The following is a 16028-nucleotide window of genomic DNA, read 5'->3' as shown; positions in this document are numbered from 1 at the left end:
GTCTTTTCAGCAAATGGTGCTGGAACATCTCGACATCACATGCCAAAAAACCAAAGAATCTAAACACATACATTACACCCTTCACAAAAGTTAACTCAAAATGGACCACAGATCTAAATGCAAAAGGAAAAACTATAAAACTCCTAGAAGATAACATAGGAGAAAACACAGCAGAAATGACCTCAGGTTTGGTGATAACTTTTTAGATACCACACCAAAGGCATGATCCAGGAATGAATTGATAAACTGGACTTCATTAAAATTAAAATTTTCTGCTCTGTGAAAGATACTGTCAAGAGAATGGGGGTGATTATGATGTCTCAATGCAAATTCATCAATTATAACAAATGTATCACTCTAGAGGGCGTTGTTAATAATGGGGGAGGCTACGCATAGGTGGGGGTAGAGAGAATATAGGAATATATAGAAATCTCCTTTCAAGCATGCCGTGAACCTAAAACTGCTCTAAAAAGTAACATCCATATTAAAAAAAGTATCTAGGCAAAACAGAAACCAAAAAAAAATTTTTTTTTGATCAGCCATAAAAGATTGAATTATCTTTCTATTCTCTCTATAGAAAGTATTATCAATAATCCTTATGAGTAAGAGGTGTTAGAGTATGCAGTCATAAATGTAGGGATAATTACGGTAGAGGAATGTAAGTCAGACACTGTTTCAAACTTATTTTTAAAGAGATATTGCTATAGACTGATTTGTGTCCCCTTAAAATTCACATGTTGAAATCCTAAGCTTCAATGTGATGGTATTAGGAGGTGAGGACTTTGGGAGGTGATTAGGTCATGAGAGTGAAGCCCTCATGAATGGAATTAGTGCCCTAATAAAAGAGACCCCCAAAGAGCTCCCTCACCCCTTCTACCATGCGAAGACACAGTGAGAAAACAGCTGTCTGTGAACCAGAAGTCCACACCAAACATGGAATCTGCCAGTGCCTCAATCTTGAACTTCCCAGCCTCCAAAAGTGTAAGAAATAAATTTCTGATGTTTATAAGCCACCCAGTCTATAGTTTTCTGTTAGAGGAGTCTGAATAAACTAAGGCAGAAATCCAGGAACTAAAAAAATATAATAAAAAAATTTTTAAATAAATAAAAACAAAACAAAACGCAGTACCCCACCCACTCCTACCCGTTTTCGAGCATTAACTATATTCCAAATACTAGTACTTGCTTTATAGATTTTCTCATGCAATCCTCTTTATCCCCATTTCAGAGACGGGGCAGGAAGAGGTTAAAGAATGTGTCGGAAGGCACACAGGTAGTACTTGATGGTGCCAGGACTTGAACCCAGGTGGCTGGTTCTTTAGAACATACTCTTTAAGCACTGGGCCTCACTGTCTTCCCGGATCCTCACTGAGCATGGAAAAAAAAGCTGTATCCGGGGCTTCCCTGGTGGCGCAGTGGTTGAGAGTCCGCCTGCCGATGCGGGGGACGTGGGTTCCTGCCCCGGTCCGGGTGGATCCCTCGTGCCGCAGAGCGGCTGGGCCCGTGGGTCATGGCCGCTGGGCCTGCGCGTCCGGAGCCTGTGCTCCGCGGCGGGGGAGGCCACAGCAGTGAGAGGCCCGCGTACCACAGGAAAAAAAAAAAAAAAAGCTGTATCCTAATCCCATCTACTAGTCCTGCAATCCTGAACTGATGTATTTAATCTCTCTGTCCTCGCTTGTAAAATAGAGGAAACAGTATCTCTCCTAGGGCTGTGCTAAGAACTGGAGGAAATAAGATAAGTGCCCAGCACAAGGATAGAAGAGCGAGGTATCCAGTAAATGTTGGTTCCTCCCTTCCCTCTTTCCTCCTGTTGGGCTGCAGTCGGCATGCCTACAAAGCCTGCACTTGCCCAACTTGAAGACGGAAGAAAGCCCAGAGTCAGCAACAGAGACATCAACGGTTTCATGGATGGGGGAGCTTACACGTTTGAAGCAAGGTCCTGGAGCGACTTCCCACAGCGGCCAGCAGGACATGGCGGCAGGCTTCCCTCCTAGGAGGAAGGGAAGATTGCCAATTATAGTGGGAATTGAAATCCGGTTGGCTCTTCAGTTACCAGGGAAACTAGCAGAGGGGCATGCCCCACCCCTTTGATTAGAACAATCACTAGCTGGGGTCTGGGGCAAGTACGTAATGAAGGTCAGCCATTCTAAGTAGGGTATAGGTGAAGCAGGCACTGGTCCCGGGGGGGTTGGTGCAGAGAGCAAGAGAACAGCCATCTTGAGTGGCTTGATCATACACCTTCCTTCCTTCTTTCTTTTGCTACTTGGCTATTCCTTTGACTGCTTTCTTTTGGCAACTTGAATGCACAATTCACGGAAATAATATTGATTTTCCTTTTGGCATATTTTCTAACCAAACATGTCCCTCTACCTGTCTTACCTTGTTTCTATTGTGATCACATGATGCTCATTTTGCTTTTGTAATATGCTACCACAGTTTTTTTTTTTTTTTTTTTTTGAGGGAGAAGAAGGCAGGGTGTGATTTATAAATTAAGTAAACGAAAGTATGAGGCCCTGCGGAGCAACGTAACTCTGTCATCAGTACTGGAAATGATCTTGCAAAGCATGTGTCTTTTTCGCTGAAGTCAGCAGTTCTGTTTTGACACAGAAGGACAGAATAACCCCCTGAGGAAGTCTGTTCTTCAATTCCTGCACAAGCAGTTTAAGGGCTGGCATTTGTTTAGCCTGGGCTGCCTTCTACTTTCTTTAACGGTGAGCCTCCTGTGAGCTGCAGCTTCCTGATTTTCCAGGTGGGTCACAAATCAGCTGTGTGAAATAAAGGTGCTGGCACAGATCTGGAGGATCAATTTTCTGTCCTGAGAAGAACAAGTTATTTTATCCTTTGCTAAAGGTGGTTAAAAGACCCTTCCATAGAGGCGGGGGGGGGGGGGGATCTACTCCTTAAAATCAGAGGAGCAGACTGATCAGGAACGTGGATTTCATCCCTTGCAGCTGTGTCTCCATTCAGTGGGTAGATTCAAGAAAGCAAGTCTGAGCTGCCTCTTCCTCCCACTGGGCAAGGATGCCACTTTTTTTCCTAACCAAAAGACTGTTCCACCCACCAGAGATTCCTCCTGGGCTGGCCCAAGCTATTTGCATCACAGCTGCTCCCTCCCAGCCCCAATTGCATCATCAAAGCAGAAGCCCTGGAGGGATCTTACCTCTGCCAGTTTCTCGAAGTTGTGATTACTTTAAAAAGTGAAACCAAATATCTGCTTCTTTCACTTGGCACACTCCTGAGGAGCTGCAGCTACTTGCTGGGTTAGCCAGGCAAAGGCGGGAGGCTTGGGCTCAGAAACGTATCCAGACTCCTCCTTTCACGCATCAGAGCCCTGTCCCACCCTCAAACCTGTGTTGACCCGCCTTTATTCCCCCAACTGCCGGATTCTTTAGTGGTCCCATAAGGTCCTGCCTCCCTAATACCAGGAGATCCAGGCTGGGTTCCTGCTCCTGGAGAGATGCAGGGGCTTGGAGTAGACCCCTGGGGTTTGGTGCCAAGGTAATTCTACCACCCTGAGGACTTGGAATAATGATTCTTCTTGAAATCGTGCAAAATATGCCAGTGGAACACTGACTTGTGCCTAATTAAAGGAGGCTTTGCAAGTACCAAACCTACCCCCTTCCCTTTTTTTGGGTTCCTTGTTATGTAAAGTCTGAGAAGGATTTTTTTTTTTTCTTTTTAATAGAGAAAGTCCAGAAAGGACAACCCAGCATGTTCTCCTTAATCTCTGGTGTACCTGTAGGTTCAGGGGGGACTCCAGTTTGAAGACCCAGCTATGAACATCCTATTACACTGATCCAGCGCCCCGCTCCTCTCCTCTCCCTTTGCCCACTTCTCTCTCAGGTTTGGTTTTACTGAACTAGTGGTTCCCTTCTCAGCTGCAGTGTGTGGAGCGACATCATGGACTTTCTGCCTGACTTTGCTAGCCTTGTACAGACTCTTCAGTCACCTCCTGCCCTGAGGTGGGGAGAGCAGAGCCAGGTTCTTGTGAATGAAAAGGAAGGAGTCATCACAGGGCACACCTCACTGCACCTCTTCTCGACCAGCTTCCCAGGTATTGACTTGTGCTAACAGCAAAAGGGAAATTTCTTGGGTGCATGTTTCCACATCTCAACTTCAAACAGCACAAACTTGCTCAATCCCAAAGCCTAAAAGACATGCTCTGCAGATAATAATGAGTTCTAATTTAATTCCTTAGATTCTTTCTTGCATTCCAAACATCGCTAGCCTGGACTTGTACCTAGGGGGAAGTTTTTTTCCATTGAATGCTCCAACATGTTACCTTTTTCAAATACCAGGTATTTTCATAAAGCTCAGGATCTTGTCTTAGTCGCTGAGAAGAACTAGCCTCAAAATGTTTTTTTTACAAAGTAAATAAATGTCTCAAGAAATAAAAAAAAAATGTTAAAAAATTTTCTTCAGGCATGTTTTTGAGTCAAGGGCAATCTAGAAATAACTGGATGTCTTCAGTCCTTCAGGCAAATGCTATTCCAAGCAGACCTAACTGAAGAAAGTGCTCCACATGGCACGTTTTTTATGGCACCCTCACTAGAGACCAGAAACTCATGTCCTTATTTTTGTGAAATGTCTCACACACAACTCTTAAGGATAAGGAGTTAGCCAGGTCAACAATGTAATGAAACCCAGCTGGAGCTGGGTACTCAATGCTGCCAGGACTCCCTTTCAGTCTCTTTCACATTTCTCTGCACATGGATCTCATCTTCTCTCATTGCTGAGTGGTCTTCTCCACATTGGGGTAAAACATGGTCACCAGCCAACACTTGAGTTTGACCTCTTGCAACTTTTACTACCAGAGATGGTCTGACTGATCTTTCCCTCTCTCTCTCTCCTTCTCTCTCTCTCTCTCTCCTCCTCCTCTCTCTCTCTGTCTCTCTCTCCCCTCAAGCCCAAAAGTCCCTGGGCAGAGAATTCATTGATTCAGCTTGGGAGACGCAGGGCATGGTCTACTCTGACCAGACACTGGGAACAATGAAATATAGTCATGGGAAACCAAAATGTTTTGAATGGTTGGAGTGGGGAAGTAACCATTGGCTGAGATCATGAACAATCTTCTATAACAGATTTGGGTTTTACTTTGAAGGTAATGAAGGAATCATTGAAGGATTTTAAACAGGGTAGTGGCCGGACAACTGCATATTTTAATGAGCACACTGTAATGTGACAGAGAAAGCTTGGAGGGGATTGAGTGAGTGCAGCTGTGCATCAGTGAACTACGTCTCCCTTCTACACCTCTGTGCCTCATACAAGATTCAGGCCCAGAGCAGCCATGACCTGGGCCCCAGCATTAGCCTTTAGCCAGATCAACAGCTAGGATGCCTTGCCACTTTTAATCTAGGATTCTGGATGGGCAGAATCTAGTGGAATACATATATCCCTGACCCAGAGGAAAGGTAGAAAGTATCTGTGGGTTCTGCTCTCAAGGAGGCTTTGTCACCATGTTCTGTGTCCCTGCTAGCTGTGAGAGAATGCACGTAAGGAGTTCAGGTACTAGGGAACAGACTTCCTTTCTCTTCCTGGAGTCATTATGGCCCTGCAGTAAGGGGAAAAAATTATTTTTAATTGCATGTTTATGAACTGCTGCAGGAGTGTCTCCACTTAAGTGCAGGGGAGGAAAAAGTATTAGGTTCCTTGGCTGGGCCTGAAAATTAAACTGACAAAGACAGATTAACAGGAGAAAAGTCATACATATTTATTTAATGTAAGTTTTACATGACTCTGGAGCCTTTGTAGGGAAATAAAAACCTGAAGAAATAGTTAAGCCTGAGTGTTTCTATACTAGGTTTGATGAAGAGTGGGAAGTCATGGAAAAACATGATAGAACAAAGGGATATGAGCTAAAGGTAGTAAACTGGGAAACTTAGCAAGACATGTTCCTCTGGATTCCTCTTAGCATCCCTCCATCTTTGGAAATAAGAATCCTTTTTTCCTGCAGGTATAGAAAGGGCTGCTTCAGGGGAGAAGGGGACATTCAGAATTCTCCCTGCACCTGTCAGGTCTCTATTTTTTCTAGCTTCCAATATTCAATGATGTCAAGGCACCATGTTTCAGAGTAATGTTTTCTGAACCCCATCAAGTAACCCCTACTGGAAGCTGTTTTGCACCTCTTCCCTAATGTGACCTCTTGAGGAATAAAATCTTGTTATTTATGTTGTCTATTTGCTGCAGGTCAGTTTGCTCATTGCTTCCTTCTCAGAAATATTACCTGTGATGTCCAATTAATGGTTCATGTCTAGCAACTCTAGGGCGAGGGCTCTGAATTGTCCGTGCCACTCTTGAACCACATCACCAAGAGAGTTAGAAGCTGCTTCTCTCCCCTGTCACTGAGAACTGATGTTCCATTACCTGCTTTCCTCTTTAATGAGAAATAAGCTTTGATGTATGCCATAGACCAATTTACCTACGAAATTTAGCTTTAACTAAACACTGTCCAAAGGCATCCTTGCTGGACCTGATAGTTAACCTCAGCCAGCAAGTGTGGATCAGCCCTGGCCTCTACAAAAACCATAAAGACAGCCCCATAAACCCCATGGTCCCTCAGCTCCTGGCTTTTCTTTAATAAACTTTCATTGTTGAAGGAGGGAAAACTAAGCATGTGATAAAACCTACATTAGATTTTACCTCAGGACATCTTTATTACTTATATTATTCAGTAGAGTCCAAATGAAAGGTTGAAAACAACCTAACATTTTGGGTAAATTACTCCCCCCAAAAAAGACTTTTTTTTTTTTTTCAGTGAGTCAACGGAGAGAAAGTAATGATGAATCTTCAGAGGCCAAAAACCAGGAGAAGGTGGGAACCCAGAGAAGTCAGGCAACATTTAAGTTCATAATGGCTGAGAATTTTCCAGAATAGATAAACGACATCTACTCTCAGATTGAGGCCCCAAACAAGGTCAATGAAAGGAAACCTACATCTAGACACATTGTGCTGAATACCATCATCAGCACTTGACATTGGTTTCCAACCCCCTTCTGTGGTTTGGTTGGGTTTGGATTGGTTGGTAATCTGAAAAACTATAGACCACATTTCCCAGACTCTTTCTCAGCTGAGGTCCTGGATGTGACTGAGTTTCTGCCTGGGCTCTCCTGTGAAACTTGGAAGGCAGAAGGGAGGCAAGGCCATCTTCCTGCGGCAGCTCTGTCTGGCGAGTGTGGTCCTGAGACATGAGTGTTTCAAGACAGTGGTGGCAACTGGATGCAGTGATCCAGCACCCGAGAGGCCCCAGCGTTGTGGGGATATAAGCACTGAGGCGTTTGGGATGATGGGCACAGCATTCCTCTGTTTGGTCACCCACCTGGTGGAGCTTCCTGACTTCTCACTGCAGCTACAGCGGTGAGTCCCAGTCCCAGGAGTGAGGACAGCCCCCGCCTCCCACCGTGTTAAATGGTGTTCAATTGTTCCCTGTGTTAAATCTCACTCTCCTCACTCCCAACTCTGAGGAGCACAGTAGGGGCCTCTCATGATCCAGACCATCAACTACCGGAGAAGAAATGGAAAAGATAACAGAACATCATCACTCCCCAATGTGTGGGGTTCACCCTGAGGGGCCGTTGCCACTCCCTTCTCTCTGTCTTTGTCTCAGGTGGAGCTCCTTATTCTCGGTGCCTGCCTGAGAAGGGTCCCTAATTGGCAAAAAGGCTGGAAGTTCTGCTTCGGCCTTCTGATTACCTGTGTCATCTGCCCTGCAATGCTGAGACTCTGCCACCGTCCCCTTGGACAGGTTTCCTCCCTCTTGGTTCAGGGAACCCTTGCTAACAGTCTCTTCCACGTTGTTTTTTCAGCTTTTCTTCCTTTTTCTTCTTCCTTTTCTTCCATTTTCTTTCCTTGATAAAATCTGCAGTCTTCTAAGTGTAATTATAGCTCTTGGGGTTGTTGGTTCTGCTTTTAACATTTTTTTCTTTTTTAAAAATTTATTTATTTTTGGCTGCGTCGGGTCTTGGTTGCAGCACGTGGGATCTTCGTTGGGGCATGCAGGATCTTTCGTTGTGGCACGCGGGCTCTTCGTTGCAGCACACAGGCTTGCCTCCAGTTGTGACCTGTGGGTTTTTTCTCTTCTCTACTTGTGGCGTGCAGGCTCTAGGGCACATGGGCTCTGTAGTTCTGGCGTGCGGGTTCCAGAGCACGTGGGCTCTGTAGTTTGCGGCACATGGACTCTCTAGTTGAGGCACGCGAGCTCAGTAGTTGTGGCATGCAGGGTTAGTTGCCCTGTGGCATGTAGGATCTTAGTTCCCCTGTGGCATGTAGGATCTTAGTTCCCTGACCAGGGATCGAACCCACGTCCCCTGCATTGGAAGGTGGATTCTTTACCACTGGACCACTAGGGAAGTCCCAACATTTTTTTCTTAACAATTAATTTTTTCAGCTTTTGTTTTAGTTCATTTCTGCTAGTTTTCTTAGGACTTTTAATGTGTTTTTTCCCCTATGTAATCAAGGTAAATGCTTTATTTGTTTATTTGCTCTTTATTGTTTTTAACAGTGAAAGCATTGACAACTATGAATTGACCTCTGAGTATTTCTGTGACTCCATCCCCAAGACTTTCTGTATGACGAAGATTTCTAATTTTTGTTATTTACTCCAAGGTCTGTTATTAAGTAATTGGCTTATGTCTTATTTTAGTGGTTATATTGGAGATTTTTAAACATTTTCCATATGGTATTCCTGTTATTCATTTGAATTCTTACATCAATAAAAGTAATAGCAATAAAGTATTACTAATAACTATTTCTCACCTTATTATACTGTGACCAGAGAATATAACCTGGAGAATTTCTTCTATTGTTAATTTATTCAGATCCAAGGAAACTAATTCTACTCATTAAGAAATTCCTTGTGCTTGTTTTCTATTTTCCCTGAGAGAATTTTAGAGAAGCAAAAGTCTTGTTTGTATTTTCTGATGTCCTCAGTATATGTTCTCAAACTTATGTAGACACCTAAAGGTGAACAAAGTATGCAGATATCTGATGCCATGAGCCTCCTAGATGTCACTCGAAGTGTAAAATCTAAAACTTCTCTGTAGCAAATGAAAGGGAAACTCTCCATTCAATGAGCCGGATTCCTAGCATAATCTTCTCTCTCAATTTCAAAGTTTCCCATGTCACTCATACATCCAGACATTTCCCATTGAGTTTGTGTGGTATACTCTCTCTTTATGTCATTACTCATTCCTTAAGTATCTACTCCGCTGACCAAATCATTCCAGCAGAGTGATTTATGCCACCATTTCTCCCTGGCACATGCCATTTTGCAATTTCTTGTTTGCAATTATAAATCTTCTACATGGGGAGGAAGTAGTATATTTTATTTATTTCAGCATCCCCAGGGCCTAACTCGCTACTCACTGCACATATGTTTGCTGAATTTAGTTTGATTTTGAAAGAATTTTATCTTTAACAAAACATTTACCTGTCCTTTATTTCTATAACAAGATGTTAGAAAGAGATACATGCCCCTTCATCTCCCTCATAAGAGGTGTGTGGGCTTCCACGGGGCCACTGAAATAGCTTAACATATGACCTCTATAGGTCATAAGGGTGTGCAGTCTAATGTCCACCCAGAGAATATCAACTCAAAATATGAGCCAACTGCTCTGGTGGCAAGGACAGGGGAAGTACTGTTACATTGAGATTAGCCAACACTACTAGAGTTTGTCAAGGGCAAGCGATATTGATGGGAACCAGATGTGAGAGCTCATCTTGAGTGCTTGTCCTATACATTCCTCTTTAGGAAAAGAGGCAGCAGAACCCCAGCAAAAAGTTGGAGATGAAAGCCAGATTACCAGAAACTACAGGAGGCACAAGTAACCATCTAGATTAGGGAAGTGTCTTCTCAGGACAAGGGAACTTGAAGTCTGAGAGACTTGATCTTGGCTTCCAAAGAGCCACCAAAGTGCTTCATGAAAGACTCTGCTTTCAACAGCTGCCATATATAAACTGACTCTATTTGGTCGGTTCAACTGATGCTTTTTCTATCCCTTTTACACTCCCAGACCAGCAGGTTGGGGAAGGATGAGAGTATCGATAGGGAGATGGAGAAGCAGCCAACCACATTCCCCTTCCCTACTAGAAGCTTCCAGGCTGAGACAGGCTGATCCAGTAGGAGGAGATAAGCCATTAAATCACATTTTGATATCTGTTTAATATCTCCTCCTGGATATTCTAATTACCGACTTCAGACTGTGTTTGTTACTTGAAGCAACCCTACCTCCTGAACATAAAAGCCTTGGGATCCACTAGAGTTTTCATAGGAGAATAGGAAAGAGTACCTCCTCTGAAGAAACATTAAAGGGATGGAGGGAGGCAATGAACTCATACTCTGCTTATATCATGAGTTATACATGGTGACTCTACTGCTTCAACTTCATGTGATCCACTCGATAACCAGTGAGGGATGAAGGGCAATTCTAAAGCCAAGACCCACAAATGTTATCAAGAGGCAACAGAATGTCAGCTAGGTCTCTTAGTTGCAAAAGCTATCAATAGCTAGTTTAAGCAGAAAAGGAATTTATTATGGGATATTAGGTAGCTCAAGGGTCCAGAGAAATAAACTTATGGCTGAGTTTCCAAAAACTCCTCCCAGAACTTCACCACAGAACAGCACTTTCAACACTGGTCCCAGAACCAAGCCACTGCCACCTGCACCCAGCCCTTTTCCTTACATTATTTACTCCAAAGTTACATGTCTGATTGGTGGAATCTAGATTACATGCCAGCACCATCCTATTCAACAAAGGTGGGAATCATAACAGGAGAACAATCAAAGTATAGAGTCTATTTAAAAGACTTTGGACAGCCACAAATGACAGATGTCCTTATTCTGGTTTATTCTGGCTTCTCATCCTGTTTATTGCACTATGGAGTAATTCTTGACTTTTTTCCAAAGCCTTGAGGAATGTCTAGGTTTTGTAACTCTTCTTGGCAATAGAAGTTTTCTGCCTGTTAGGATCCACAAAGATTGCAAGTTGCAGGGCAAGCTGCCTAGCATTTTAATTTTTTCTGCTACTCAATCAGAAATCTTAATATTCATCTACAGCTTACCACATCCATGAAGACGTCTCGGGGAGCTCCAACTTACAATGACTTCTTTTGACAATACTAAGTTTCATGTTGTGGGATTTCCTTAAGTTTTTGTTCATCTTTGTGTTGGGGAACTTGGCTTGTTTTAAGTAACAATTTTGTGTTAGTTATTTTAAACACAAAATTATTCAAGAAAATCATAAGCAGTGTAATTCACTCTTGGCAAACAAATACTTCCAGCCAGGTTTCAGTCTCTCCATAGACACAGACCCCAAGGCAAGTTAACATTTGGCAAATTATTATCTATTCAGAAAGGAAAAAGAGATGATGAAAGTGTGAGTAACAAAAGCTGGGGAAAAAAAGTCAAATTTACGCAAAGAGTTGACGGTATCAGTGCAATATTTGGCACATGGTGACATTCTCCTCTAAACCCATTACTCAACCTCAAAAGAGCCAGCCCAATCCCTTGGGTTTTGTTTGGTTTAAATTAGAGATGATATTTTCCCTGAAGAAATAACCATCCTTGATTGAATTTTCCTCTAAGCCATGGTATGTGGGAAAAGAGGAGAAGGAGGAAGAGTGAGGAGTACATATTGATAAAGGCAAATCATAGACAAAAGTGGAAATCTGCTATTTTCTCTTGCTTCTGTGGAACAAAAGGCTACATCATGTGACATCAGGGGGACCAAAAGGACCACCCACCTCTTTCATAGGAGTTACACTCTGACCTCTTTTTACAGGAAAATAGCCCTATTAGAAGAAGCTCATGCAGATAAATCCATAATTTTCATTTTGGTATGAATTCATTCATTCATTCACTAGTCACCACACATTTACTGACTGGCTGTAAGGTACCAGGATTGCAGTAGATATTAGAGATAAAACTGTAGACATGACACAGTTCTTGCTATCACTGACCCTAAGACCTAGTAAAGGAAGCAGGTAAGCAATTTATCAATTACAGTTGATACCAGACAGGATAGAAGGTATAGGATTTAATGGAAATGGGTAGGAAGGATAACTGCTTAGACTTAGAATGAAAAGGAAGCTTTCCTGGAATAAGTGATAATTAAGACTAGAATGAAGAGTAGACATTATACTAGTCAAAGGGAGGGAAGAAAGCATTTTAGGCAGAGAGATTAGAAAACAGGCTTAAGGAACTGAAACTAATTTGTTATGCTTTAGATATAGGTCTTTGAGGGTTGAGAACAAAAGTGGGTAGAATATGAGGCTGAAGAGATAGATATCAGACCTTAAGCCACGAATATCATTTAGAAATTATGTATGGATGTGAGAAATGGCAGTCACCAAAACACCGTTTAAATAAGATAGTGGGTTATTTTTCTCTCATGTAAAACAAATCCAGAAGTAGACAGTCCCAACTATTTCCATGATGGAGGAACCATCAAAGATTTCAGCTCATTCTTTCTTTCAGTTCTGCCATCTTTATGGCAGGACCCCTCTCCACAAGACCATTTCAAGGTCTCACGATGGCCACTTCAGCTTGAGCCACTATTTCTTTCCGTCAAGGAGATGGAAGGAGAGAGAAAAAGCAACAGGTTACAGTCCCCCTGAGTTAGTTTCCTTTTGGTGGAACTTTTCGAGATGCCACACTTGACATTTTGGCTTATATCTCACTGGCCAGAATTTAGTCATACAACCATTCCTATCTGTAAGGAGTGCTTGGAAATGTAGTTTCTTAGTTGAGCACAATTGCTCTCCCTAACAAAATCAAGGTTCTGTTAGTAAGGAAGAAGGAGAAAACAATATTAAAGGGAACTAGTAGTCTTTGCTATGTCATTCCATGTTAATTCTACCTTGAGGGCAATGGAGACTCATCCAAGAGTTTCAAGCAAAGAAGTGACCTGGTCAAAGTTGTATTTTCAAAAGGACCTCTTACATGCGGGGTAGAGACAGGATTGGAGGAGACTTGATTGGTGGCAAGGGGACCTATTAGGAGGATGTTGAATAAAACCAGGCAATAGGTGATGGTGGCCCAAAATTGTGATTTGCTAAGTATAGAATGTGAGACCAGAAGGAAAACCAGGAGCATAAAAGAGTAAAGACAAGGATCTTGTTGGCATCAAAGACAAATCTCACCCACTTACCATTGTATTTGATATGGCTCATCCCCACTCAGTCTCATTTTCTGGGCAAAGCAAGCCAACGTTGCATTTAACTCAGCTCTTTGGATGTCACTCTACAACTGAGGTAATCAGAGTGCTTGTCCCATGAGTTTTTAAATGTTATAAAACCATTCATATTACATATGCACATCCATTTATATAATTTTATATAAATTCATAAATAAGACTTCACAAATCCTATTGTTTTTGATGAAATATTTGATGCATGCAAAATAATATGTACATTATGGAACACAGTAATAAAACACTCATTACCCCCTAACCAACTTAAGAATCAGAATGTTAGCAATACTTCCTCATGTTTAAAAGCCCTCAAAATATCCATGCTTTTTGGCCACCTATGACCATGCTCTTTATATATAGAGAGAGGTGACAGCAATATGCGACCTCAGTGGCCTTATATTTTCCCCAGAGACATAAGTTACCCTAAAACCATAACACTAATAGCTAATATGTAATCAGTTCTTATTATATGCCAGGCACTCTTCTAAATGTTTTACATACATGAAATAACTTAATCTCCTCAATGATTCTGTGAAGTAACTATTACTCTCCTCCTTATTTTACAGATGAACAAACTGAGGCATAGAGTAGTCTAGTATTTTGCCCAAGCTCACACATCTGATGAATGGTAAAACCAAGATTCAAAGAGGTCATCTGGCTTTCACATCTGTTTCTAGCCACCATACTATCCCATTGCCTGTAGATGTATGACAACACTGATGGTAGTGGTGCTGGTGGCAGTGCTGGTGGTACCTTTTCCCCTTAAATATGGCTGGTCCTCTAGTAGAATGTTAGATTCAGAAGTTTTAGAGATTATACTGACAGATTTATCCATCCCATAGATTTAGAACTTCTTGACAATAAGAATTAGGACAAGAAATTACAGATCTAAGGCCCAGGGTTGTGATGTGTGTGGCAGACTTTATTCCGGAACCCAAGGGTCTTACCTTAAGTACATCTCTTATTCTAGCACACCAGACTGGCTAGGTTACAAAGGACACCTTAACTGTTGACTTGCAAATAAAGCATAGGTAATGAATTAAACCAGACAAGTCAGTGGTGAAGTTTTCATCTCTCTCCTTGATCACTACTGCAAGGAATCTAGAGACTTTTTTGTTTGTAAAAACTCCAAGTGAGTCATTTATAATCTCTTTTGAGCAGAGATGTGGAGTCTAAGGTCTCTTTGGCGTAGTGGTGAATAAGGTTATACTCCAGGCGCCTAAAACAGTGCATGGCAAGATATAAGCTCCATGAAAATTAGTTGTTAACATCATAACCATGATTCTATGATTTTAAAGTAGGAAAAGCTCCTTGGAAAATAATTGATTTGAAGACCCCACTGCTCTTTGTATGCAAGACTTTTTAAATTGTTGTATAACATATTTACACTTCTGAAGAATAATGTTTGTAGTACTGCCATATTGCTTGACTTAACCTGTACAACGACATTAGAAAGTACACAAAAGCAAGTGTCACCAAATTACAGAAGTGATGTAAAGCTTACATTTGACCACTTGTATTTTTAATACAAATATAAACAGGATTATTCCCCACCAATACGCATTAATCCCAGCATAGTTAGGAACCAGACCAACAGTTTCACAAGTTTCAAGCTATGTCTAGAGGTACAACAGGTGTAAAAAATGATAAAGGTAGATTTACGATCTGATTCCTTGATGCTCTGAGATTTTAAATATGGCTCTGTGAGTTGTTCTATGTATAGTCAATTTCTTATTCTCTCCAACTGTTTTAGCTGAGCAATCCTAGTTACTGAAAAAAAAAAAAATCCTAGACTCTCAATAACTTAAAGCAGTGGAAATTGCTTGTGTATGTAGGCCAAAAAGGTGTTTCTGATTGATAATGAGAGACAGGAAAGAGACTATTTCATGCAGTCAGTTACAGACCCAGGCTGAAGAAGGCTTCAAAGTTTCGCTGGAGATCAATATCCAGCCAGTATATAGGAGAAGAGCATAGAGTATTGCAAGTAGGAGGCAGAGAGAAAAGGAAACAGTTTTGTCAATTAGCTAGTAGTCTCTGCTATTGTAAACCTTAGTTTTCTCGTCTGTAAAATGCTAAGTCTGCCTTTTTTTAAAACTTTCTTTAGCCCATAGAAGTTTCAATAATAAAATAAAAACCATCAGGCCTACTACTTCATACAAATCATAAAGTCTGCACCATTTGCTAATGATGCAAAATATTCCATTTATCTTATTCATCTTTCTTGCAAACCCACAAAATTTTCTCTCTACTTCTTTTAGAGGCTCTTATGTCTTTGGTTTCTGTTAAATAAGACTCTACAAGTAGTGACTAAAGATTATTAAATATCTTGAAAATGTCGAGAACTGAACTGTGCTTAGTGCTCCATTTCACCCTCACAACAATCCAGTGAGATATGTTTCATTATCCCTATTTGTACAGTGGTGGAGCAGGGAAGGCAATGAATAGGGGACCTACAATTAAGTAATTAGCCAAAGGACACAGCTGATAAGTGATGGTAAAATCCCAACTTGAAGTCAAGCCTCCTTTGACTCCAAATATTGGGTTTATACCAATCATATTATTCTACTTCCTTTCTATATCTCTCAGATTCTCCAGAACACCTACAGTGTCAGGCACCTAGTGAAAGAAACTGAACAAATACTTGTTCAAATAAATTGAATTGAAATAATAATAAACCTCTATTGTAAACCTCAAGTTTAATAAACCTCTATTGTAAATCTTTGTTTTTGAAGGACATTTATATTGTCCCTTCCTTGATTGTCTTCTCAATGCCTGCTTTTTTTTGGCTTTTCCTTCACTGCATTCCCTTCCCTTTCTTGATGGTCCCAAGGGCCATCTCAGCCC

General features: G+C 41.6%; 1 protein-coding gene across 1 annotated transcript in view; it reads right to left on the bottom strand.

Annotated features, from left to right (window-relative positions):
- Nucleotides 1–1973, bottom strand: part of TNFSF18 (TNF superfamily member 18) — a gene marked incomplete at both ends in the record, with an annotated part of 82348 nt that extends 80375 nt beyond the window's left edge. The window contains one exon of the mRNA XM_082834660.1: nucleotides 1923–1973. Coding sequence (XP_082690786.1) covers nucleotides 1923–1973 — 51 coding nt within the window. The remainder of the gene's footprint in view (nucleotides 1–1922) is intronic.
- Nucleotides 1974–16028: the final 14055 nt, after the last annotated feature.

This window comes from Leucopleurus acutus, assembly GCF_964270905.1.
Source record: "Leucopleurus acutus genome assembly, chromosome: 2".
Taxonomy (NCBI): domain Eukaryota; kingdom Metazoa; phylum Chordata; class Mammalia; order Artiodactyla; family Delphinidae; genus Leucopleurus; species Leucopleurus acutus.
This window is presented reverse-complemented; position numbering and strand designations above follow the sequence as displayed.